Source organism: Gymnoscopelus microlampas, assembly GCF_963454915.1.
Source record: "Gymnoscopelus microlampas genome assembly, chromosome: 23".
Taxonomy (NCBI): domain Eukaryota; kingdom Metazoa; phylum Chordata; class Actinopteri; order Myctophiformes; family Myctophidae; genus Gymnoscopelus; species Gymnoscopelus microlampas.
In genome coordinates, this window is record NC_139960.1 from 4,480,370 (window position 1) to 4,507,209 (window position 26,840).

A 26,840-nucleotide genomic window follows, 5' to 3' on the forward strand; every position below is an offset into this window, starting at 1 on the left:
TTTAGTCCACTCTGCTGAAGGTCACCTCATGATTAACCTGCAAGACACAGATATACACCAACATTACATTTAATATATTGTAGAATAATAATAAAAACAATAATAGAAAATAGAGCCACTATATTTCCACACTCACTGCAGAGGAACACACTGCATATTGTTGTTGTCGGGCAGAAACCTATTATCTCCTTATTTTAACTTTTTTTTTGTAAATTAAATTTGTCATTCTAGTATGTCACACAAAAGTAGCAAAAATAGCTGATTTACAAGCTCAAAGCGCACCGCGACGCATTTTGAGCTTGTAGATCTGCTATTTTGCAATCCTGAATTCTTTTGGGGTATTTTTTAATTGGAATCCTGAAGTTTTTTTTACAAATACATTGGACATACAGGAAAGTCATTAAAGGAGTAGTTCACCCAAAAAAATGACTTATTTTCTATCAATTACACACCCCATGAAGCCTTGAATTCATGGAGATTATTATAGTTTCATTTTAGCATTAGATCAAGACTCACATTTCTTCTTATTGATTTTGATATCGATACTTAGTTTAGATTAATTATTCTCCTGCCTGAGTTTCATTTATCTTATGTTACAATTTATAGCTCCGTTATCTCTCCTATCCTTAGGCTTTTACATTTGTTTTGTTCTAGATATTTTACCAATATTCTATGTGTAAAGTGCTGTACAAATAAAATGTCATTATTATTATTATGATGATCTCATCTATGACATTCTTGAACACTCTCCAAAAATAGTGTTTGTAGTTAGTTCCATGTTAAAGTCTCAAACATCTTGATAAATGTATATTACTCTAAATCATACATGGGCAACTGGCGGCCCGGGGGCCACATGAGGCCCCCACCTTCACTTAATGCGGCCCACGGGTTAATATCAGAATAGTGATATATTATTGATTTCAGCTGTTATGATTCCTAACATGCAAACATGACCCGCTTTAATTACTTCAGTCTATATGAGTAGCTTAATGACTAGTATTTAAATTCTGTAGTCTTTTTTATGTCCAATGTATTCGTATTTAAGTTCATAAAGCTAACAATTATAACTAAATGCATTTGAAATTAAATTAAACTGTAATACTTTTCAGGATTCAAATTCAAAAATAGCAACAAAAAAAATTGGATTCCAAATCAAAAGTAGCAAAAATAGCCGATCTACAAGCTCAAAACGCGTCGCGCTGCGACGCGTTTTGAGCTTGTAGATCGGCTATTTTTGGCACTTTTGTGCGACAAAGAATGGCGTAGTAAGTACAGCATTCATTTAAGAAAAATACGGAGGTGTCTGCCCGACAGTATACAGTATAAGCAATGTGGCCCTCTGGAGTGAGTGTGGAAATATAGTGGCCCTCTCCATCATCAAAGTTGCATCACCCCTGCTCTAAATGTAAAGTGTTTATCCCAAAGCCACAGATGTTATCCCACCATGCGGACCCTTTATGTTCAGTAATATTAATATACAGATGTTATCCCACCATACGGACCCTTTATGTTCAGTAATATTAATATACAGATGTTATCCCACCATACGGACCCTTTATGTTCAGTAATATTAATATACAGATCTTATCCCACCATTCAGTTCAGTAATATTCCACATTATCCAATGAATAAATGGTTCAATCTGGTCTGTCTGAACATCACCATCCATCCATCCATATCTATATCATGTAATGGGTTGCAGCAGGTGAGCACAGGTATTACACCCCATGTAATCCAGGAAATACAATGACGTTCATCCACAAACGGGATTAAATCACTTTTTTATTAAACTATAATGAACATTAACTGAACACTAACACCCCGTATGTACGGATAACATCTGTGGCTTTAAGATAATCGCTTTATATTTACAATGCATACGTAAATGTAGACGCACGCGCCTTAAACACAGAACCACAAACTATTTGGTAAAGTGGCACAGCAGGTGAACGCAGGTATTACACTCCATGTAAATGTGGAAATAGAACGGCGTTCCGACACACACGGGATTAAAACACTTATTTATTCAACTTTACGCAATATTACGGAACACAACTGACCCGTGTGGACGGGTAACATGCGTGGCTTTGGGTTTAAACACTTTATGTGTTGGTTTGGGTTCATTTATGGGGATTTATGAGTCGTTTAAAACGACCAACAAACATCAGACTCGATCACCATAAATAAAATCCCTGACCGTCTTGTTCCAAGTCTTAAATAGATTACAAAACGCACATTAATGTATATATGGCGGGATTAGATCTACAAACCTCCTCACAGTGAGTGTGGTTTAAGGTTTAAACGTTAGGTGACAATTTAGTTCAGTGATCATTTGGAACAAATGTTTGTTTGATGATAGCCTTGGATCAAGACTATCAGAGATGTATTTGATCGATTTATACATTTCATTTCAAGTCAGACTCTATAGAAATGACTAGTTTGATGCCTTTTCTCCCTCAGTTATAAAACACAATATTTCACATATTTGTCCATGTTGGTGTCATAATAATTCACAGTCCTAGAACACCTTGTAAGCTTAAATAATAATGGTGTTAAATATTGGTGATAAAAACGTGTCATGTTGATATAAATACCTTCTACAGAGGACCGTGGCGCTCTGCACCCACACCAAACAATTCAAAGCAAACGAGCGTCGTGCGCTTGCGTCCGATTTAAACCTGTATTCACATCCGGTCCAAAGCCCCGCCTACTGGATCCGGTGTGTTGAACACGTATGGGACATGGACGCACCATTTCCGTTTCCCTTTTTCTGACCGGATGTTCTTCCTGCGGAGTGAATTGATCCCCAGTCTGCTTTCAAGTAATCAACACTAAATTATCTACTGCTGTGTGGAGGATGCAGTAGTGTAAAGTAACTAAGTACATTTACTCAAGTACTGTACTTAAGTACAATTTTTAGGTGTTTGTGCTTTACTTGAGTATTTCCAATTTCAAATACTTTTACTTTTACTCCACTACATCTCAGAGTCAAACATTGTACTTTTACTCCACTATATTTGAAAACATTAGTTATGGTTACTTTGTACATTTTTATTATTATTACAAAACATACATTAACCACTGCAGCCCTATGAAAATAGCAGATCTACAAGCTCACAACGAGTAGCAAAGCGATGCGTTGTGAGCTTGTAGATCTGCTATTTTCAAAGCATTTTTATACATTTTGGAAACTTGTGAAATGGGACATTCTGCAAAATGAGTACTTAATTACTTTAAGTACTTAAGTATATTTTAATACTAATACTTTTGTACTGTACTAGTGGTAAATGTTGAATTCCGCACTTACAGAGTATTTCTACGTTGCAGTATTGATACTTAATAAGTAAAAAATGTGAGTACTTTTTCCACCACTGCTGGTATGGAGTCAAAAACAAACGTGCACACACGCATGCACGCACGTACGTGCGCGCGCGCCACACACACATGCACACGCACGCACGCACGCACACACACACACACACACACACACACACACACACACACTCTTTCTGTGATAGTGGAAAGTAGGCGAGTGGTGGAAGAAGTAGCTTATATTCAAACTTTTATATTAACTTAAATTATTATGAACAAATGCTAAACTTGTTATAGACCAATTATTTGTTTACTAACATTGAGCCTGGACGCACAGGTGATTGTTTCACGCAATCAATTCCCAGCCTGTTTCGGGGTGCACTGGTTTCAGCACACCCCAACCCCCTCTTGTGTGTGTTGGCTAGTGAGACGCGTCCTAACGAGACCTGATATAATGGGTTTCGTTGCGCGCATACATGACGTCGTCTGTTAAGGGGTCTATAGTAAAAGTAGTGATAATATAAACATAGCTACTCTGTTACAAGTAAAGTCCATCTATTCTCAATTTGCATGAGTAAAAATAATAAAACATGTTGGACATTCAGCTGATATGTGATTCTTCTTGTAGTTTAAATTGTGCATATTTAATGAGACAATTTACATATTTGAATAAATTGTCTATTTAAAACCACACATCAATATGAACTTGTTTCTCAAAGTGGGGTCCTTATTGGGGAGGTCTCAGGGGGTCCCCAGCAAAATTATTTAATAAAGCATCAGCATCACAATCATTTTAACCACTTTATCCATATTAAATATCAGATATACAAGCTCACAGCACCACTGATATTTTAGAAATGTTTTGAAAAATGTGTGGGAAACGTTTAATAATGTTTAACTTCTTAACATAAATCTTCTTGTCTGGGGGTCCCTGGGGGTCCCTGGCACAACATCATTTCAGATGGGGGTCCGTGGCCAAATTAATACATTAATTTGGGGGTCCTTGACATGAAAAAGTGTGAGAACCACTGGTTTATAGCAGCCATAGTCAGACACATGTAGTGTCTGATGATGGACACTAGATAGCGTCTGAACAGCAGTTTTGCCAAGTGCTGCTGGAAAAGGAAACCAGCATCTTATCTCCATTAAGATGGTCAAGGTAGGAAGAAAAAGTACATTTAGATTCACATGTATGAAATATTACCCAAACTATTCTCTGACAGTGGTGGAAGAAGTACTCAGATATTTTACTTAAAAGTAGCAATACCGCAATATAAAAATGCTCTGTTACAAAAGGCCTGTGTTCAAAATGTTACTTGAGTAAAAGTACAAAAGTGTTGGCATAAAGTACCAAAAGTAAAAGTACTAAAATGTTTGAAAATAGCCTAGGTATAGGTATAAAATAGGGCTGATGTGGTTAATGTGTTATATAATGGAATATATTTATATCTGCAAAGTAACTAAAGTTTTCAAATAATTGTAGTGGAGTAAAAGTACAATATTTGCCTCTGAGATGTAGTGGAGTAGAAGTAAAAGTACTGAAAATGGGAAATACTCCAGCAAAGTAAAAAATCCTCAAAAGTGTACTTAAGTACAGTACTTGAGTAAATGTACTTAGTTACTTTACACCACTGCCCAAACTATTATCTGACTATGCCGATGATGATGATATCTTGGACATTTAGACCAGTGGCTCTCAAAATAAATTCATGTCAAGGACCCCCACAATAAAATGTATTTGGCCACAGACCCCCATCTGAAATGTTTTAATGCCAGGGACCCCCATCTGAAATGATTTAATGCCAGGGACGCCCATCTGAAATGTTTTAATGCCAGGGACCCCCATACAAGGATTTGTGTTGTTAAAATGTTAAAGAATATATATATTGCAATTTCTTTCCAATTTCTTCCGAGATTCTTTTTGTAAATAGCAGATCTACAAGCTCACAACAGGTTGCATCATGTATCTAGCTCGACAAAGTCGCTCCTTTTCAGCCTGGCTTGGCGTTCATGGAACGGAATAAACCAGGCTGTACGGACCAGACTTTGTCAAACCTGGATTTAACTTAAATCCAGGCTTATTTAATTCTGCTTTCGTGTTGACAATTGTTAACATTATGCAGTTACTGTTCCTACCCAAAGCATAGGTTGAACCTGTGAACATCAGCTGACTTGGGCTGGGTAATATCGTCACTGTCAGGCAAAAACCTTTATCTCCATATTCAACTTTTTAAAATATTTTTTATTAATGCTCTCCTTAGTTATACGGGTAACCGTTATCCGTTAAGGACATCCAAGGTTTCCGCCCGACAAATGTGACATGAGACAAACATAGTCTCGGATATGGTGATGACATGCTATGCCATGAATATTGACTTTTCCTTGTTTTAAAGGCTGCAATTACAGTAAAGAGATATCATTTTCTGAACTTACCCGACTGTTAGCTGTTGTTAGACTTTTACACTCTAATTATTATTATTATACAGATCACTGACAATTATTTAACAAAAATAACATTGTGTTAATATTTTGTGAAAACACTTGATAGTCCCCCCCCCACAATACCGTAACAAATAGTGATATTTATTATCATCTTATGTCAATATTGCACATCACCTACTGTAAGCTGACCTAATGTATGACAAAAACAGGTAGCACCAAAAAACCAACACACATCCCTTGAATTCTGACAGTATAGTGCAGTAAGTTACAGTTAAGATGCAGAGACAGCGGACCTGAGAGTTTGTTGGAGGCACAGACAGTACAGTCCCATAACGTACGCAGTATATCGTCTCTGTCGGGTGGAAACCTCATGTCCAAAACTGTTACTTTTCAGGATTCAAATTCAAGAATAGCAAAAGCAGCAGATCTGCAAGCTCAACGCTCAACGCTTCACACCGCGTTTCAAGCTTGTGGATCTGCTACTTTTGTGTGACGCTGTAGTGTGATCAAGTAGGGCATTAATTCACAAAAAGTTTAAATATGGAGAAGAGAAAAAAAAGGAGAGGTTTCTGCCCGACAGCAACGATATTGTTGCCGTCGGGCAGAAACCTTGTATCTCCGTTTTTTTTTATGTTTTCCCATAAATGAATGTCCTACTTCTGTCATACTATCAAAAATAGTTTACAGAAATAGTTTTCCGATCTACAAGCTCACAACGTGAGATTAACATGAATTATTATTATTATTATTTCTTTAAATGGTTCGGTGTGGGTTTCATAAATATTTAACTAATGAAAAGCGAGCTTTGCACCAGACAGTGACGATATCAGATGATGGTAGCTGAGTGAATGTAAGTGAGCTTTGTACTGTAGCCAAGTTTGAAAAATGTCAGCTGGGAAGGGCTTGTTTGGCGTGAGGAAAACCTGAGAGATTGTAACATGTAATATCCATCTTGGTACATGCAGGACGTGTCGCAGTACATAAAGTGGTTCTCAAATTGGGGTCCGGGGACCCCCAGGGGTCCTTGACGGAGTTCCAGGGGGTCCCCATACAAAAAAAAGAAGATTTTGAAGATTTTGTACTTCGGCTATTCAAAAATTGTAGATCTACAAACTCACGGCGTGCTGTGAGCTTGTAGATCTGCAATTGTTGATACATTTGGAAACATCTTGAAAAAAGTAAAAAAAATATGAATAATTTGGACATTTATAACATACATCTTCACTTATGGGGCTCCCTGGCACAAAACGTTTTCAGATGAGGGTTCGTGGCCAAATAAATACAATTGATAAATTTGGGGGTCCTAATGTTTGAAAATCACTTCCTCTTCCTGGGGCTCTTGTCAGAATCCTGCCTGGTTGGGACGTCCTGCTCCATCGAGGCCTTCACCTTCGACACAACCTGCGGCTCCTTGGACCTCTTGGTCTTAGGCTCCGTCTGACGTCCCCGCTTGCTGCTGCCACGGTCCCAGGACAGCAGGGACTTGAGGAGGCAGACGGTGGCAACGGCGGCAAAGAGAGACTGGAGCATCAGTGGCCCAGGCAGATTCTGGACATGTGCTCTCAGCCGCTTCAGAACCTGGACTAGGGTGGAGTCTGGATCGGACTGGTCCTGGTCCTCTTCCTGTGCAGAGGACATTATCATGGATTAAGCAAGGGTGATTAGGCCTCCACCTGAAGGGATTTATTTATCAATAATGACTGGCTACCTGTCAATTATCCCGCTTATTACACGGCTACTTAATAAATGTACCCAAAAGTAACAACGAAACAAAGTATTTCCTTGCTTACGGCAATGAGTGTTGCGCTGGGCGGACAAGGTCGCCTCGGAAAACAAGGAAGTGTTGATCAAATAGAATATTTTTTTGTTTACTGCATTGTCTATTTCTCGCTTTAAATGTTTTCAAAAACATTCTTGAGAGCAATGTTTAGTTGTAAATGACATGGTGTGTTTGTTTACATGGCTGTCATGTTGGATACAGCATACAATCAAGCAGCGCAGGTTGATATGAGCAGGTGCTTTGATTAGACAGCGGTCTGTTATTGAGCTCAATGGTCATTATCCAGAAATACCACACCGCTGAATTCAGCGATTGACCAATCAGAATCAAGCATTCAACCAAAGCGTGTAATAAAGCAAAATAAAATCTATTACTACTGAAAAAATGCCTAATCTGTGCAATTTGCTCTGTGTGAACAGCGTTTTCAGCGCTCAATGCGTTTTTTTTTCTACATAGGACAACATTGTGTAGCATGGCATTTATTTTTAATGTTTTTTTGTTACATTGGACGACATAGTGTAACATGGCATTTAAAAAAAAAAAAAAAAGTTCTTAAAGTTGAACAACATTGTGTAGAATGGTATTGGTTTATGGTTTTTACATTGGTACCGACATGATACAGCTTTGATACCTTGCTGTCCTGTTCTATCATGTTAACACTTATCTGGTGATTATTTCACAAACATGAACTGTTGTATATTGTCCTTGTATATCATGAATTGTTTTGTACAAAGTATCAATGATACTGACTATGATACTGACTGTGATACTAACCAAGATACTGACCAAGATACAGATAGAATTCCTGTTCTCTATACATCCCTAAGGCTCATGAAAATCCCACTAACCCTCCTGGACGCCCCATAGTTTCAGGCATTGGTTCTCAAACATTTCCAACTTCGTAGATTTTTTCCATCAGGCTGAACAGCTTCCATCTTATGTTAAGGACACAGGCCATTGAATCTCTTTATTGGAGTCCATAGCCCCACTTCCCACAGACATAATATTAGTGACTTTGGATGTGGAAGCACAAATGTTCTCCGTGGTGGTGGTATTCAGGCCCTTGAACACTGTTTTTCTTTTATCGCGTAGCACAGACTCAAAACCCACAAACCATTGCATTAACACTCTTGCCGAGCTAGTGCTCACTCACTATTTCTTTATGTTGACTTTTTCCCATAACCAACCCTTTTCTCCCCAATACAAAAGGTATGTACAGTAGATTGTTTGTGCCTGTTTTAATGCCAAAAGACGAAGAGATTAATGAATATGAATAAAGCATAAGCATGTCTTACATTCAATCCGTGTTGTGTTAGCATCCCCTCCAGGGTGGCATCACCCAAGCGCACTGTGGGATAGACCTCTTCCATTATGTCTCTCCTCCACCATTGTTTGGGACTAGACCTGTTCACAAACGTGCACAAAACAAAACAAAACGCCACTCTTTTATGGGATGGGTTGCAGAGAGCATGATGTCAATTTGTTTTCATCTCAGAATACGATTTTTTCGGTACTTTTACTTCTACTCCACGACATCTCAGAGGAAAATATTGTACTTTTACTCCACTACAATCATTTGAAAACTTTAGTTACTTTTTAGATTTAGATTTTTATAACTAAGCATATTTTAACCATGCGATGCGACGCATTGTGAGCTTGTAGATCTGTTATTTTCAAGATTTTTAGAAAACTTGAAATGGGACATTCTGCATAATGAGTACCGTAATTTTCGCACTACAAGCCGCACCTGAATATAAACCGCAGCAGCTAAATTGAATGATTTGTACATATATAAGCCGCACTGGACTATAAGCCGCGGGTGTAAAATCCCTAGATTTAGGAGGTCCCCTAGTGGCCGTTAGCTATAAAAATCCATAAATAAGCCGCACCGTTATATAAGCCGCAGGGTCGAAAAATGGGAAAAAAGTCGCAGCTTATAGTCCGAAATTTACTGTACTTTTACTTTTGGTACTTTAAGTACATTTTGATGCCAATACTTTTGTACTTTTACTCAAGTAAATTCAGAAGTCCGGACTTTCACTTGTAGCAGAGTATTTCTACATAGCAGTATTGATACTTTTCCTTAAGTAAAACATTTGAGTACTCTTTCCACCACTGATCAGGACCCACAAATTCACCGAAGTGTTCGCGGCCCACCCATCTGACCACGGCAGCCGAACCTTAAGTGGTCAGATGGGTGGGCCATGTGCATTTTCAGAGCATGTTTATTTTAACGATCAATTGATTGATTAATTGAATACTTTATTAACACGTTTGAAAAACAGTCAATCAAAAGAATATGGGTTGGATCAATGGAACTAACGTAGTACACTTTGAGTTCAGCATTTATCGGCATCACAATGAGAACAAATTTTACAAGGTTTTAAAGAAGAAAAACTAGTTATATTATCATTCAAATCTTATGTTTTGCCAATTATTTGGGGGCCCACTTGCAATATCCTCAGGGTCAGGAATGGCTGTGATAGAGTGAATGCAAGTGTGAGTACTGACCCGTCCTCGTCTTTGTGATAGACTGAATGCAAGTGTGAGTACTGACCCGTCCTCGTCTCTGTGATAGACTGAATGCAAGTGTGAGTACTGACCCGTCCTCGTCTCTGTGATAGACTGAATGTAAGTGTGAGTACTGACCCGTCCTCGTCTTTCCCAGTGAAGCGGTACTTGTAAAGACTAGCTCGGAGATATGTGGGCGGGGCTTTACTGAACGGATACAGGTCCTGGTCTTTCTGGAGCAGGTCAACCACTAGAACACACACACACACACACACACACACACACACACACACACACACACACACACACACACACACACACACACACACACACACACACACACACACACACACACACACACACACACACACACACACACACACACACAATGTACTATGGCCTATCTAAATTATCTGTGCCAAATTTAATAATTATATACTTTCAACATAATAAATGGAAATAGGCAATCTACAACTATTTTTGAAAATGTCTCAACATTATTCAACAGATGAATTCAAACAGATGAATGGAGAAGACGATTATGCTAAATGTATTAATAATTGTGATTATCTCTAACATCTGCGATAAGGCGATTATGACATAATGGTGAACTCACCATCCCTCTTGCCCTGCAGCAGAGCCTGGACCAGCCCAGTGAACCAGCGGCCATGCGGCCAGCGGCCAGCCGGTACCACCTGGGCTGCCTGCTGCCACATCAGCCAGTCCAGTCGGGCCTGGTAGGGGGCTACTACTGGGGGTGCTATGTCCACATTACCAGGCCTATACATCCACTGGATCTCCTAGGGAAGTCAAGTCAAGTTACGCTTATTTGTATAGCACATTTAACCTATTCAATCCGGGAAAGCATCGGTGTCATTTTAGATTTTAGCTATAATATGTATAGCAAATTGGTTCTCAAACCATTTGAGAACCCCCCAAGGGTCCAAAAGTGACATGTAGACATTTTACCTTCCAGGTGGTGTTGTCCATGCTGCCTTCTAGAACCACCTCAGGCCGCCCTCCGTGGTCCTGTCTGATGGTGCCAGATGGGGCGTAGCTACTGACCAGCCTATATGGCTCCACCAAGCTGTAGGCTTTCCTCACCTCAGGAATCACTCTACTGCTAGACACTGGCTCCATGGATGTGTATGGGACCTGGTCAGAGAGAGAGAGTCAGAGAGAGAGAGAGAGAGTCAGAGAGAGAGAGAGAGAGAGAGAGAGAGAGTCAGAGAGAGAGAGAGTCAGAGAGTTAGAGTGAGCGTGAGAGAGAGAGAGAGAGCGAGAGAGAGAGAGAGACAGAGACAGAGACAGAGACAGAGACAGAGACAGAGACAGAGACAGAGACAGAGACAGAGAGACAGAGAGAGACAGAGAGACAGAGAGACAGAGAGAGAGAGAGAGAGAGAGAGAGAGAAAGATTGAGTCAGAGAGAGAGAGAGAGAGAGAGAGAGTCAGAGAGTTAGAGTGAGCGTGAGACAGAGAGAGAGTCAGAGAGAGAGACAGAGAGAGAGAGAGAGAGAGAGAGAGAGAGAGAGAGAGAGAGAGAGAAAGAGAGAGAGAGAGAAAGAGAGAGAGAGACAGAGAGAGAGACAGAGAGTGAAAGATTGAGTCAGAGAGAGAGAGTCAGAGAGTTAGAGTGAGCGTGAGACAGAGAGTGAGAGAGTGAGAGTCAGAGAGAGTCAGAGAGTGAGAGAGAGTGAGTCAGAGAGTGAGAGTGAGCGTGAGACAGAGAGTGTGAGAGAGAGAGAGAGTGAGTGTGAGAGGGAATCAGAACTTTATTGCCATATCACTGGTTTACAGGTGTAAAGAAGTGGGTGAAATTCACACGGGTAAGGATCCTGCCAATCGCCACCAGGGAGACTGTTTGAATGTTTCACGGTGCATCCACTTTGGCCGGGTGTCACGAACACAATAGACCATATTCACACGGTGGCCATTTTGGCATTTTGCATTGAAGAAACGGGCTGGCATTTCATGCCGCCATGTGAATATGGTCTATAGGCCGCGTTTGTGTCGCTGCACTAGCGACTCCTACAAGTTGGCCAGGGTGCATGTTCAGTGCGCTGTGTGACTCCACATGCGTTACATGCCCTCAGTGATACTCTTCACTGTCAGGTGGAAAGAAGCAGACTGACGGCGACGGCGTCGCCGCATGTGTATCATCTACACTAGGGTTGGGATCCGTAACCGAGGGAAACCGGATCCAACATTGACGAACCGGTTTATCACACTGTCAGAGCTGGTATGTGGAATTCACGTCTGCTATACAATTACAAAACCGGTGGTTCTCAAACTTTTTAATTTCAAGGACCACTGAGAGTGTACAAATGGAACCAAATGGACCCGTAAGGGTCCATTTGGTTCCATTTGTACACTCTCAGACCTGTAAGGGTCCATTTGGAAACCCCTATAGGAATCGTTAAAGGGAATACCAGTTCCAGTTCATTTTCCCATAGCTTGGTTTGATTGGCTCGGCAGCAGTCAAATCAAATCAAATCAAACAATCAAATGGAGCTATGAAAAAAATTGAATTGATAGAATAAATAAATGGGGAGAAATAAAAACTGATTGCAAGCTAGATGAACAGGTGATGGTTGATCCGTCTGTCGGTACTTACCACACTGAGGGTGAACAACGCTACCGCCGCAGCACCGAAGACGAACCACTGAAGCAGAGCCCAGAGCTTCCAGAACACACCCCTCACAGACACCACGGCGCTGGGAGAGAGAGAGAGAGACATTTTAGTTGCCGATTAATTGTCCTACAAATAATTGTGATTAACATTTTAATTGTGTTTTTGGCATTGAACATTGGAACATATACCGTAATATTGCGCTGGGCGTAATACACACAGGAATGACTGACAATGACTGCTATCAATAATAAAAAATAAATAATGTACAATGGCCAAAACAGGCCATACATTTATCCTTTAAAAAATGTTCAAAAATAGCTAAAATAGGTCATCTAGTGGCTCACAACGTGTCACAACGCAAAACGTTGTGTGCTTGTAGATTAAATGTATTAGCTTCTGACGATTATCCTAAAATTGCGATCGGGCGATTATTTAATAACTTGTGACAGGCCCCATGTACAACAAACACAATGAAAAGTGAACTCACTCCAGCATGGATGCTACCAGTTCCCAGGTGAGAGAGAGCACGCCTATCCAGATACTGGGCACCGTAACCAGCTTCAACACCTCTGCAAACTGCTGCTGAGAGAAGGCTGCAAGCCACAGGAGATTCAATTCATTTTCACCACTGCACCATGAATTAGCTGTTCTGGATCAACCTGTGTGACGGGGCCCACTAGTGGGCCGTGAGGATATAGCAAGTGGGCCCCCACATAATTGGAAAAACACAAAAATAATTATGATAATATAACATTATTAAAAGATTAGTGTACCAATAAATAAAAAACATGCTCTGAAAATGCACATTGCCCACCCATCTGCCCACTCAAAATGGCAGCCGAATGGCTGTCGTGTTAAGTGGTCAGATGGGTGGGATGTGAACGCTTTCCGAGATTTTCAGCCCCTGATCAAGAAAAGGTTGGGAACCGCTGGCATCATAGGCGGCGGAAGGGGGGGGGGGGTTCTGAATGTCCCCCCACCATGTAGCAATCAACAAGTGTATTCATTTTCCCAACCAGCGCTGGTCTAGCAGCCCGCTGTTCTGGTCACCGTTTCCCATTGTGTTGCGCAATCGACGTTGTGTATTGGCTGCATGCTTGCCTCTCGCCGCAATGACCGTTCTGTTACTGGCTACGTGCAGTTGCTCTCTCAACACGATCAACTAGGTGTCAGACAAGCTAATACACAAAAAAATCCTGGTTCTTTGTATGCTGGCTGTGGGTGTGGAAGAAGAATCAAGTGCTGCTATGTTAGACTGACTGACCAGGGATCAGATTACTGCAGCACAATATATGGGGAAACAAAGTTGTTCCCCCTTCAGTTAAAGTGAGAGGCGAGAGCGCACGCACAAAGCGCATTAAACCTCCGTGGAATCAAAGTGCACGTGGCACGTGTGATCATGGATTAGGCTACTTTTCATCGAGGTGAAAACATGCAATTTAATGTCATTGTCTTTTGGCTGATTGTTTTTGATTGATTGAATATTTTATTAGGCAAAAGAATGTAAAACAACACATTTACATTTAAAATACTTTGTCTAACAGGTCCGTTCATAAAAGTCCTTGCGGACTTGTTTCCAATGAGGGCCTTGGTATTCAATTCATAGACTGCTACAGGCTGCTACAGCTTACATCGCCTATACTGTGGTAGCACAGCATTTTAGGTTTGTCGGGTCCATAAAATAATGGGTGCCGTCCAGGTGTGTCTTTCTTTTTTTAATGTCAGCTCCACTCGGATCTCAGAACCAATTTCAGGTTCCATTAGGGTTTGGGTCCGTCATTTTGAACCTGTGAAGAGCTCCGTGTATAATAATCTAATCTACGGTAATATTTTCATTATTTATTCTGACTCCTTATTACTAAGTGATGTTTATTGAAATGCAATCCTATTTTTCATGTAGTTCTTCTAACTTTCACAATAGAGTAAGCTTGAATGTCCCTTAAATAGAAAGTCTGAAAATGACTTCAACATTTACAATCTCGTCTTTATCCGGAGCTACTTAGTGCTTATAGTAAGTTAATTCAATTCCGAGGACTCGTTGTCCATTTGGTTTCATTTGTATACTCTTCGGAGTTATAACAAAACTGACGGTGACGTCATGACGTTCACCCCCCCCCCATAATGTCCCTTCACTTTTTTCCTCCTGCGCTTGGCTGGCATGAGTCATTGACAGCACCCACCTATTTCGGAGGATATGGTTTTGGCCTCCCAGTTGAGCTTCAGCTGAAAGAGCGTTATGGTGCCATAGATTATGAGAACACAGATAGCCGCCTCGACCAGCAGAGTCAACCAGGACATCAGGGCTTGGCTCCAAGCTGGTGACACAAAGACAGTCGATAAAAGACCATTAGATCAGGCTGTGTCAGCAAATGATAAACTTAAAGCATGGCACCCTGGTGGTGGCACAGTCAGTCTGTGTGCATGTGTCCTGGGCAGTGTTGGGCAATATTACTCAGGAGAATAATATGTTACTTATTACATATTACTCCTTAAAAAAAGTCATAATATTATATTACTTATTTCTTGGAATCAAGAGTAATGTATTATATTACATATTATATTACATATTACCTTTGTCCCACCCCCACGGGGGAAAAAAACAATCTGTTTAGCCAGCTCATTTTAGAACAGAATCCAATTTACTATTCCCAATGTTGCGATGCGTCTACAGTTACATCTGGTAGGATTCACTTTTCATTATGAAAGTTTCTTGAATTCTGACGAAGCAAGTTAATTATAGACTATCCAGAAAAATCCTTGATTATGCGGTGACATATGCAGGTTTTTTTTTTCAATTTTATGCGGTGAAATTGCGAAAAATGCGAAAAGTTGCGAAATATGCGGAAATACGCGATGCGCATATTGTGCGATGCGGCCTTTTTGAAAAAACATTACCCCCGCATAATTATGCTCCATTTTGCTGATTATGCGGTAAATTCTGCGATCGCATAATCACATTTTTCTGGAGGGTCTATAATTAACATGAAGTAAATTGAGCAAACAGGAGGAGTAGTGTATGAGTCTTCTCTTCTGCAGCAGCAGGCTGTCCCTGCCTGCGTCTGACACGTACGTACGCACGCGCGCGCACACACACACACACACACACACACACACACACACACACACACACACACACACACACACACACACACACACACACACACACACACACACACACACACACACACACACACACACACACACACACACACACACACACACACACACACACACACACACACACAATATAGGTTCAAATTGAGAGTGGTCGTCTTGTGCCGCAGCAACAACAATTATTATATTAATAATGTTGAAGTAAAATAAATATAAGGAACGCAAATTCAACTAGTAACTTTCTTTACTAGTAAAGTAAATACATCAGTTTTTTTAAAGCAGTAGTAGCTACAGTATAAAACTAGTTACTAATTTGATACTCCCAGGATACTCCGGCCTATGTATGTTAGCAAACTCCCCTCTTTAATCCTGAAATCTCAGCCCAGGGACAGTGCTGTTGACTTAACGTACTGAACACAGCTGAGCTCACACACATAAATTCCTACTAAGCAAAATGTCAACCTGTCCCTGTGTTACACGCACTGCTGCTTGGCTGTGCATGCACACTCCCTGGGTGCCAGAGCAGAATCTCTGGCCCAAACTTTTTCAGATCAGCCTGTTATAGCGCCACCAGGAGGCCGATTTTTGCAAAACATTTTTTTTGATAATGCTCCTACAGATTCTATCCCTACATCACGCTAATCGGTATACAGTATCTCTAGAGTCATGTGATCAAGACGGATATGTCAGATTTTTCATATTCCATCCTGATTGGCCTCCAAAGTTTTTCAGGATTGCGATTTCCGAGAGATTTTGCACAACATTCCCACTAGGCCGAGGAAGAAATGCCACTTGAAAATGTTGAAATCAGCTTCATGGTGGCGCTATAACAGGCCGATTCGTGTTTTTACCGATATACTGTAACTGCACCGATCTGCATGAAACTTTGCATGCACACTCCTTACAGGCTATACAAGGATCTACAAACTCACAAAGCATTGCGATGCGACGCGTTGTGAGCTTGTAGATCGTCTATTTCCACTATTTAAAAAAAAAGATTCATAACATGGAAACGATCATGACTATTATGGAAATGAATTGCTATTATCTCAAATAATTACGATTAGGCGATTATGTAATAATTGTGACAGGCCTAGAATGAGCTTAACATCTAAAGCAGCATTTCTCAACAGCTTGGCCAGGATCCAAACAAATGACTCACCAGATGTTCTGAAAAGGAAACGGCTTTCGCTGGAAGAATACTACCATATTATTTTTGTTTTAGCTAAATCCAAATTTGGATCCCAGTGAGTAACCAGTTGAGAAGCATTGGTCTGATGCTCAATCTAAATGGGACTGAGGGTTGGGTCAGAAGGACGAAGCCTTTTTCATAATATACCTGCCCCACTGGAAGGTCCCTTAGTGTTCACTGTTCACTTGACAAAGCGATATGAACAGCTGCAGAGGGTGAATGATGCAGGGCTCCACAGAAGGACAAAAAATAATACGAAATAATAATTTGAGAATAATTCAGCACTGCAGGTGTAGCACCAGGATGAGATGACACTAGTTTTATTTGTGGCCGCATTATCGCCTATTTGCTTTCAACAAGAACTCAGGATTTGACTGTGGATGATGGGGTTACGGTTACGTACTCTTGGCTCTCCTCTTCTTGCCGTGAGCCGTCCAGGACCTGACGTGCTCATCGTCCAGCAGGGAGAAGCTCAGAGCCATGGACAACAGGGTCACGACGGACACGTTGGTCACCAGCATGGACACCACTCCGCTCACCAGCTGACACACACAGGGACACAATACAGTGACATAGACATGGGGTCTTCAACGTTTTTTCCGGGCCAAGGACCCCTTGGCCGAGAGAGTGATGAAGCAGGGACCCCCACTACATATTGTATAAAATAGTGTTACAGATTAAACCTTTTTCCTAGTTTGACAGCATCAGTGTTGTGTAAATTAATGTTTTTAGTTTGTTTACCCATTATCTTTTCTATTAATATGTTGGATTTCATGTTAATGTGTATTTTTACTTTTAGACATTTAACCACTTAAACCCTCAATACTTAAATGCAAACTTGACCTTTGGCTCTGTACTTGGTCTGCTCTTTTTTACCCCTACACGAAACGTCTTCCCAAAAATAGCCGATCTACAAGCTCACAACGCGCTGCTACGCGTTGTGAGCTTGTAGACTGGCTAACGTTCCCCTCAGAATAGGGATGCTAGGGTTGAAAGTGGTTAAAAAAGTTCCTATCAGACAAAGATTTGGCGGCCCCCTTGTAGCAACTCTGAGGACCCCCTGTTGAAGACCCATGACATACAGTAGATAGTAACTATGCTAATCCTTCTCAGGAGTCAATGAGGAGTCATTTCACGGTTTTGTAAACATGACTGCTTAGAAATGCTTACAGGGCTCATAACGACACATGGCATTTTTTTTCCTATCGATTATACACCCCATGGAGACTTGAATTCATGGAGATTTTTTTTGTTTTTGTCGCATTCCTAAGCCAATAATTTGACCGGCGCCGGCTCCGGTAGGAGACACAAAGTGTCAACTTTGAGTCTCCTATCGGAGACATTAGCTAGCATCTTTCCACCGGTCATCAAATTAATGGCTTAGGCGACAAAAGCTAAAACGTCTCCATGAATTCAAGGCTTCATGGGGTGTGTAATTGATAGAAAATAAGTTTTTTTTTGGGATGAACTACACCTTTAATGTATAATTCAAGCCATATTATCAACTACTTTTTACGTCAGGAAAAAACAAGGAAGTGAAACACTCATTTGAACCATTGTTCTCAAAGTCACCTGTATGTAGAAGGCCCCTAGGCGGAGACGACGGAATTCAGCGAAGTAAAGGAAAGGCAAAATGATTTCAGACACCAGATGTGCCACAGCTGCCAGCCTGAGGAGCCAGTCTGGCAGCTGGTAGGCAAACCAGGCCAGAGGTGTGGGACTGCCTTGAGTCTCCAGCATGTCACTCACCGCTAGAGGGACAGACAGACAGACAGACAGACAGACAGACATCACTTAACCCATTTAGACCTGAGGCCGTTTCTACAAATGTCTTTTAAATCAGTTTTTTTTTAAATGTATATTGGTATAATATCAGTAGTTCTCAAACATTTTCATGTTAAGGACCCCCAAAAGGATATGTATTTGGCCGCGGACCCCTATCTCAAAATATTTAGTTCCAGGGACCTCGCAGAAGCAAAGATTTGAGTTACAAATTTTCACTTTAAAAAAATAAAATAAAAATGATATATATATATATATTTTTTTTTTTCAAAGATTTACACAAATGTTCATACATTTTCAAAAATAGCAGATCTACAAGCTCATAGCGTGGCACTCGGGCTATGAGCTTGTATATCTGCTATTTGTGAATAGCCAAATAAACCTAAAATGACACAGATGTGTTCCCGGTCTTCATGGATTAATGTCCAGAATGACAAAGCCTATGATCTATTAGTGCTCATCCACTTCTACCCGTGGGTGTATTTAACTTAATTAATGAACATGAACTGAAATATACTCAGCTAGTGGAATGCAAGTTTACATGATGTACTGCAGTGTTAATTTAGACTGCAGATTTTGATTTAGTTTTAGTCATAGTCTTTTGAATAAAATTCCATTTAGTTTTAGTCATCTGAAATGTTTTAGTCAACTAAAACCAATCTACAGTTGATTTAGTCTACTGAAATACTTAGCTGTGTGCCGAAAATAGCCGATCTACAAGTTCACAAGGCGTCGCTGTAGAGCAGGTATTTTCGGAGCGCAACACCCACGCCCAGTCAAATGACTTCCAGTTCTACTGGATCTCCTCTCCAGACTAGTCCCTCCCTAACACTTTTGTCTAGTTTTTCTTTGTTGACAAAGATGTCAGTACATTTACATAGCCACAGTTTTAGTCTTCATAGATTTTTATTTCGTTTTTGTACTTGAAAAAAGGTAGTTTTAGTCGAATTAACACTGATGTACTGTACTGTCCTTGGAGCTACTATAGGGGGTCCGCCAAATCTTTGTGTGATAGGATTTAGTTTTTTTTACATTAACCACTTGAACCCTAGAATTCCTTTTCTGAGGGGAACATTAGCCGAAAATAGCAGATCTACAAGCTCTCAACGCCTCGCGCTGCGAGGCGTTGAGTGCTTGTAGATCGGCTATTTTTGGCAAAGAGGCTATAGGTGTAGAGGGAAAAAATAGCAGACTAAGTAAAAAAAAATCTTTAATCTGAAACACAATTTTATACAACATAGAGTAGGGGGTCCCTGCTTCATCTCTGTCTCAGCTAGGGGGTCCTTGGCCTGAAAACGTTGAAGACCCCTGACTTAGAGTGTTCTCTTTTGAGTCACGTTTGACATCACAGTTTTATGACACTGTGTCACAAAATGGGTATCATGATGAAGACTTGTAGACTACAATACTTGCAGTTATGCTGTGCATTCAAATAGGATAGTAATAAAGAATAGTACCACGTGTGCGTATGTATACTGTATAAGACAGACAGAACAAACTAAATAGCTAATAGGCTATAGGCTAAAATTACCAAAATTGATAAATAAATCTTTATGTACTATATATTATATAATTAGCAATTCAACACTGGCCAGCCACACCTGATTCTTCAAACCTTACAATAAAAAAATAATTAAAAAAAGGTTTAAGTAGACCTGGGCCATTTGATCACAACATCAAAGTGCAGTTTGCATCCATAACTATTTTGTAGCATCATTTTCATTTGACAACAATCGCCTCCAGGGAAATCAGTGATTTGCATGTGGCTTGTTTTACATGACATCATGTATTGAAATGATTGAATCATCATCATGCTGGTATATTAGAGCACTGTTTCCCAAAGAGTGGGTCGGGACCCATCTTTGGGTCGTGGACCAATTTTTATGGGTCACAAGTTTTTTAGTTAAAATGTTTTAAACGTTTAAACAGAAACAATCACAACTTTTCATCAATTAAAATAAATTCCGAATTTTTCTAAAGTATTTCATAATAAAAAAGAAAAATCTAATAATTTCCATAAATAAATTAAGACAAAATTAAGAAGTAGTGAAAACAGCAGATCTACAAGCCTGACTGATCATGCGTGATGAAGTGTATCTGCAATGGGCAGATGAAGTCAGATGCAACGGGCCTTCAATATAGCAGTTACTCTGAATATTAACACTGCATACAGTAGCGTGGTCAATGTTATGTATTAGACAATGCACTATTGACATTATACTACATACAGTAATCATTGCAGTAGATAAACAACACAGATAGTCTGCATATTGAAAATGTAAATCGCTTGTGCTGATATCGCCCATACCTCAGTCATCTTTCAACCACTTAAGCCCTTTTATGCTTTGTCGTATGACGAATAGCAAAAACAGCCGATCTACCAGCTTGTAGACCGGCTTGCTGTTACTAATTTAGTGAAACTTGTGGTTAATAAGATTGTTGTCAAATGTTTCCCATCATGCAACACATCCATACTCCCCCGGAACGTGAATGCATCTGCTGGAAATTAAGAACACACTCCTATTCCTATGGCTAAATGTATGACTAATTTGAGCACTTAGGACACATTTCCTACTCTGAGACGTTTGATGGGTCGGGGCCCTGTTGTTACTAACCAGTGAGTCCCCACCAGGAGGGGCTGTAGCTAGCCAACTTGGCCACTCCAGAGCCAAAGGTGAGGCGAAACAGGAGCCAGCGGGCCAGCCAGAGGGTCACTTTGTTCGGATGGTAGAAGGAGGCACACCGGCCCAGGAGGTTGAGTGGAGCAATGAGGATTGTTAGAAAGCCAGCCTCCAGCAGAAGACTGTCCCTGTATCACAGACGGGACAAATAACATCAGCTGATCGCCACATTCAACAATTCAGTATTTAGCTTGACAGATGCATTGATTTAAAAGGCAACTAACCAATTTCATTCTTGTACTTGACAAAAAAAGTATTCAGGTTGTTAAGAAAGTTCTGTCAGAAACAGGTACTTCATCTTAAAACAGTTGCTTGTGCTAAAAGCAGATTTTAGCAAACAGTTTATCTGGTAAGTCAGTACAGGGGGCAACTTACCATGGAAGACGAAGGAAGTCTTTGTCTACCTGTCAACAGAACACAGTCAGGAGAAACCAGTCAACCGTATGTTTACAAATTATTTTTAATTTGTAAACAAATGTATGTGGCCATTTTACTCTGTTTAGTGTTTAGTTTAGTGTACTTGTGTGCAGGTTTGGATCTACACATATATACAGCTAGGTAGGCCCAGGCAGGGGTGCCGATTTATGTCCGCGCCATTGGGTGCGCAACACCCGGCACGAAAATGTGCGGTTATTTTCCAGGTTTGTTACCTTCTTGTTTTTTTTTGTTACTTTATTGCGGTTAATTTGGTACTCCATGAAGTGAAGATGTCAGAGTTTTTTCTTTTTTTGTGATGAGTTTGTGATCGTCATTCGTCATTTCTCCTGTGTGCTTTAGCCCCGAGGCACCCACAGTATCGGCACCCTTGGGCCCAGGGCCAGCCAGATCACTTCCGTGATGCTGCAGCCATATCTGGCTGGCTACCCTAGTCAATGCTTGTGATTCCACAAAGCATCATAGAGTGGCCCAGAAGCTGCAAAGGTGTGTCCTCTGCTAAAAAAAAATACACACAGTGCCAATTTTTGCCGTTTGCCGCTTGTGGGAAGCAGCCAAATAAGAGAGTGAAAAAAAATGACATCCAAGTTTTTAAAAACTCAGGCCCGCCCATATTTTTCCAGGCCCAGTCAGAAGTGTAATCCTATCCGCCACTGTGGAGTATCTGTCACTGCTTGTGGGAGTTGGCCTACTTGTGTGATCTTAAAAGAAATAATAATAATCACATCCAAACTTGAGCCTTGTCAAGGATTTCAATTCAAGCTCTACACATATTTAACCCCACCCCAGCACCCCAGGATACCTGACATAGAGAGAGGTAGAGGCTCCAGAGAACGAAGTAGACCAGGCTGTTCCTGAGGGACGCCAGGACAGCGGTTCCCAGGGCCAGCAGAGCACCCAGCAGGCTGAACAGCTCCATCAGCTGCTGTCCGTCCAGCCTCAAGCTCCGCCAGAGCAGGAAGGGCAAGCCCAGGAGAAGATCGTCTGGCTCCTCCACCCGATGCACGGGCACAACGCCCTGCTCCCCGTACAGGCCTGATCCCACACACACACATTTAGAAAGGGGGAAAGAAATGTAGTTAAATCAGTTAATCAGTTACATCAACCTCCTGTAGAATAAGACAAATCAATTAAAAGGGGGTGTAAGTGATTATGTTTTGTTAAAATTGCTTTTTTGTTAAATAGCTCTATATTTCAACACGTGGCCTATGCACCAAGTAGCCTTCATTAGGACCTTTACCCTTTACCCTGATAAAGGCCACTGAAACAAATAATAATCTTTATTTGTATAGCACTTTTTAAAAACAAGTTTACAAAGTGCTTCACAACACAACCCACAACAGTGTGGGGAAAGCAAAACAAAAAACAAGACACAGACAGTTCATTTAACAAATACAACAGAAAAAAAGCAGAAAACAACAATAGAGGCCATACAATGGAGTCCTCAGACGGGTATAGTACTCTAGTTAAACGCCATTCTAAAAAAGTGGGTCTTTAGACGAGTTTTAAAAATGGCCAGTGAGGTAGCTTGTCTAACTTTCAGAGGAAGATTATTCCATAAAAGTGGAGTCCTAACAGCAAATGCTCTACCCCCATCTGTGACCATATTAGATGTTTTTACATCAAGCAACAGTTGGTCTGATGATCTCTAAGGTTGCGGGAAGGGATGTAAGGAGGCAAAAGGTCTGAGATATAGGCAGGTGCAAGGCTGTTTCGTGATTTAAAAACAAACAATAATATTTTAAAATCAATTCTTAAAACCACAGGTAGCCAGTGTAGTGAGGCCAGAACAGGGGTGATATGGTCAAATATTCTGGTTCTAGTAAGCACCCTAGCTGCAGTATTTTGGACTATTTGAAGGCGGTTGATGTTTTTTTGAGGGAGACCGGAAAAAAGGGAGTTACAGTAGTCCAGGTGATTTGTGACGAAGGCATGAATGACAGTTTGTGCATCAGAAAATGTAATGAATGACCTGATTTTCGAGATGCTCCTTAGTTGGAAAATGGCAGATAATGTTAACTGGTCAATTACTGGTAGGAACTCATGAAGAGTGCCCTGGACTAATTTCCTGTCAACATTACCATAGAGTGTTTGTTCAGTAACAGGTGTCTCCCCATCTCAAAAGTTTTTTTTAAAAACATTTAAAAACATTTAAAACATTTATATATATATATATATATATATATATATATATATATATATATATATATATATATATATATTATATATATATATATATATATATATATTTTTTTTTTTTTTTTTTTTTTTTTTTTTTTTAATAAATAATAGAATGAATACGCTTCTGTACTGCTATACCATTGTTTGTGCGGGCTACTTTTGCAAATGGTAATACTAATAAAAATCTACAAAGTAACTAGTAATTCAAGTTTTCAATATTTGTGGTGGCGTAAAAGTACAATATTTGCCTCCGCGAAGTAGAAGTACAGAAAATAAATAAATGTAAATACTCCAGTAAAATAAAAAATACCTCAAGAATTGTACTTATATACAGTACTTGAGTAAATACTTAGTGATTTTACACCACTGCGTCGGTCAAGTGTGCACTGTCTGACGTCATTGTCCTGCTGTGAACTCAGCCCCTCACTCACTCAGACTCAGACCCTTTGATCCAGTCCCAAATCTCTCTCCATTCAGTCCATTGTAATGATTGTAACGCCTGTTGAAACGCCACGCGGCTAAACAGGGACACATGCTGAGTGATGATTCACCTCATGGCGATTTGATGCCAACCGATTGTACAGTAAATGAAAACTGTACTAAGCAAACTTTTAACTGCCTAGAAAATCAAGTCGACAAGCTATAATAGCCTATTGGTTTGAATGAGACCCACACACACACCACAGAACCAAGTTCATTCACTTCATTGCCACAAATATTTCTGGAGTGAAGCAATAAAAGAAGCCTATCCTATTTACTTCTCATGATAGTTTGCTTGAAGGAAAGGAAATCAAACAGGGCGGACAGTATTCATTGGATTCATTCCGATGCACATGTTTGGCATCTTCTTACCTGGAATCTGCATATACAGGGACGCAAAGGCAAACATGTAAATCATGGCCATACTCCACAAAAACATGTGTCGCGGATATAGACTAATTTCCTCCATCTTTGCCCAAAAAAACAATCAACCGCGGTTCCTTCTGGACAACAAAAGTAACTTCTCCTTTAAGCATAAAGCCCACGGCAGCAGCAGCAAGCCTCACAGTTTGCACCCAGTTAAGGAAAAATGAGCGGCTTTTGGAAGGAGGAGTTTATCCATGGATCACACGACGGTCGTCTGTCACGGCCGTCATGGATGAACTGCAGCCTGGTGTTTGAACTTTCTCCCTTTTTGACCCGTGCATCTACATAAACGATCAAATTTCAGATATAAAGTGCTTACCCCATGGCCATGGATGTTGCAATTATGTACGGGCCCTCAGAAGTACCCGTATCTTCCGTACTGTTCAATAAAAAGTATTTTAATCCGATCGATGGCCATTTTCTCATAGCGTTATTATGTATCAGAGTGCAATACACCTCTCAACCGATAGGGTCACGTGAGAAAATACGGAGAAGATGGCTGCCGACAGGGATTAAATGCTTTTTATTGATCAATATGGAAGATACGGGTATTTTTGAAGGCCCGTACATAATTGTAATATCTGCAGCCATGGGGTAAGCACTTTATATTTGAAATCTGAACGTTTATGTAGATGTACGGGCCAAAATTGGAGAAAGTGCAAACACCAGGTTCAAGTTCATCCATGACTGTCATATAAGATATGACTGTCAAGTTTAAGAGCTACTATTTTCCGTGACACATGCCATGCGTAGCCGTTTGTCTGCAACATACACACGCCCTTGACTTGTGTTTTTTGACAAAAAAGAATAATCTAAAATTCAGACAACTTCTATATCCTAAAAGGGCTGGCCATGAACACACAATGATAGCTATTTACGTTTTACCACACTTTATTATTCATTCCAACATGTTCTACTTAAGAAAAAGTGTGGCAACAATCATCCAAATCACGGGGTTATTTGAGGTCAACAACTCTCTCAACTCAGCTACTGTATACTCACATGTGGCATAATATGGCTAGATGGAATAAGGGTGATGCATAGGTCCTATCATTTTGTGTCCTTTTCTTCTCTTTTTTCCCCCTATTGTTTTTCTTCAGAAAAGTAAATAATTGAAATCATACAAGTAAAAAAGAAAGTATATAGTATTAGGGCATTTTATATATATATATATATATATATATATATATATATATATATATATATATATACACACACACACACACACACACACACACACACACACACACACACACACACACGCACATAACCTAAACATAACCTCAGCAAAACTATGCCTAAACCTAACCTCATTCCTAAACGTAACCTCAGTAAAACTATGCCTAACCCTAAACTTATTTCTAACCTTGTCCTTGTCCTTAGTAAATCAAATACAAGAGTACTGGTCGGCCAAAGGCGTGTTTTGGGGTGAGCCTTCCCATTACCCTGCTACATGGAATGACTTTTGCGCAATTTAATAAAGGCCTAAGCTCATCAGGTGTAGTTCCTCCATTGCTCTCAATAAAGTCCCTGAATCCATCTATAGTACTATTAAGTGGCAGCTTGACTCTTTTGCACAGTTGCTTTATTTCCACCCCTCCAAATGCTAGTGGCATTGCTTTTGGCCAGCTTTTACATTCCAGAACTTGGAGTTGTGCAAGAAATTGAACATACTGTGCTTCAGACTCTTTCTGTGCCACTAGCGATGACCCTTTAAAAGATGCAGTGGTGAACAACCGATTGGTTAGATTATTGCTCAGACTTCTGAGAAACTGTTGCTCGTTGATGGAAACCATTTTTTGTTTGTCTGTCAGCTTAACTGTGCCAAATCTACCTTCTTTTACTGCAGTTTCAGCTTCAAGGACTTTG

The 26,840-nt window shown here is 40.3% G+C and overlaps 1 protein-coding gene across 1 annotated transcript; it reads right to left on the bottom strand.

Annotated features, from left to right (window-relative positions):
• Positions 1-5,874: 5,874 nt before the first annotated feature.
• On the bottom strand, positions 5,875-25,117 carry LOC311040294 (lipase maturation factor 2-like). Its single transcript, XM_084050490.1, has 14 exons — positions 24,918-25,117; positions 22,687-22,919; positions 21,825-21,853; positions 21,384-21,577; positions 18,559-18,737; positions 17,390-17,528; positions 14,861-14,995; positions 13,168-13,273; positions 12,663-12,762; positions 11,015-11,200; positions 10,662-10,845; positions 10,184-10,295; positions 8,830-8,938; positions 5,875-7,377 (listed from the first exon to the last, which is right to left on the bottom strand). The coding sequence occupies exons 1-14, from the start codon at positions 25,012-25,014 to the stop codon at positions 7,072-7,074; spliced, it is 2,109 nt and encodes a 702-aa protein (XP_083906616.1). The 5' UTR covers positions 25,015-25,117; the 3' UTR covers positions 5,875-7,071.
• Between the last annotated feature and the right edge of the window lie 1,723 nt (positions 25,118-26,840).

What these genes read in the sequence shown, in the direction of transcription:
- LOC311040294 (XM_084050490.1), bottom strand. Translation starts at nt 25,014, where the DNA reads ATGGAGGAAATTAGTCTATATCCGCGACACATGTTTTTGTGGAGTATG. An exon ending in CCTGTATATGCAGATTCCAG is followed by an intron (nt 22,920 to 24,917) that starts GTAAGAAGATGC and finishes GTGTGGGATCAG; the next exon opens with GCCTGTACGGGGAGCAGGGC. An exon ending in CGTTGTTCACCCTCAGTGTG is followed by an intron (nt 11,201 to 12,662) that starts GTAAGTACCGAC and finishes CTCTCTGACCAG; the next exon opens with GTCCCATACACATCCATGGA.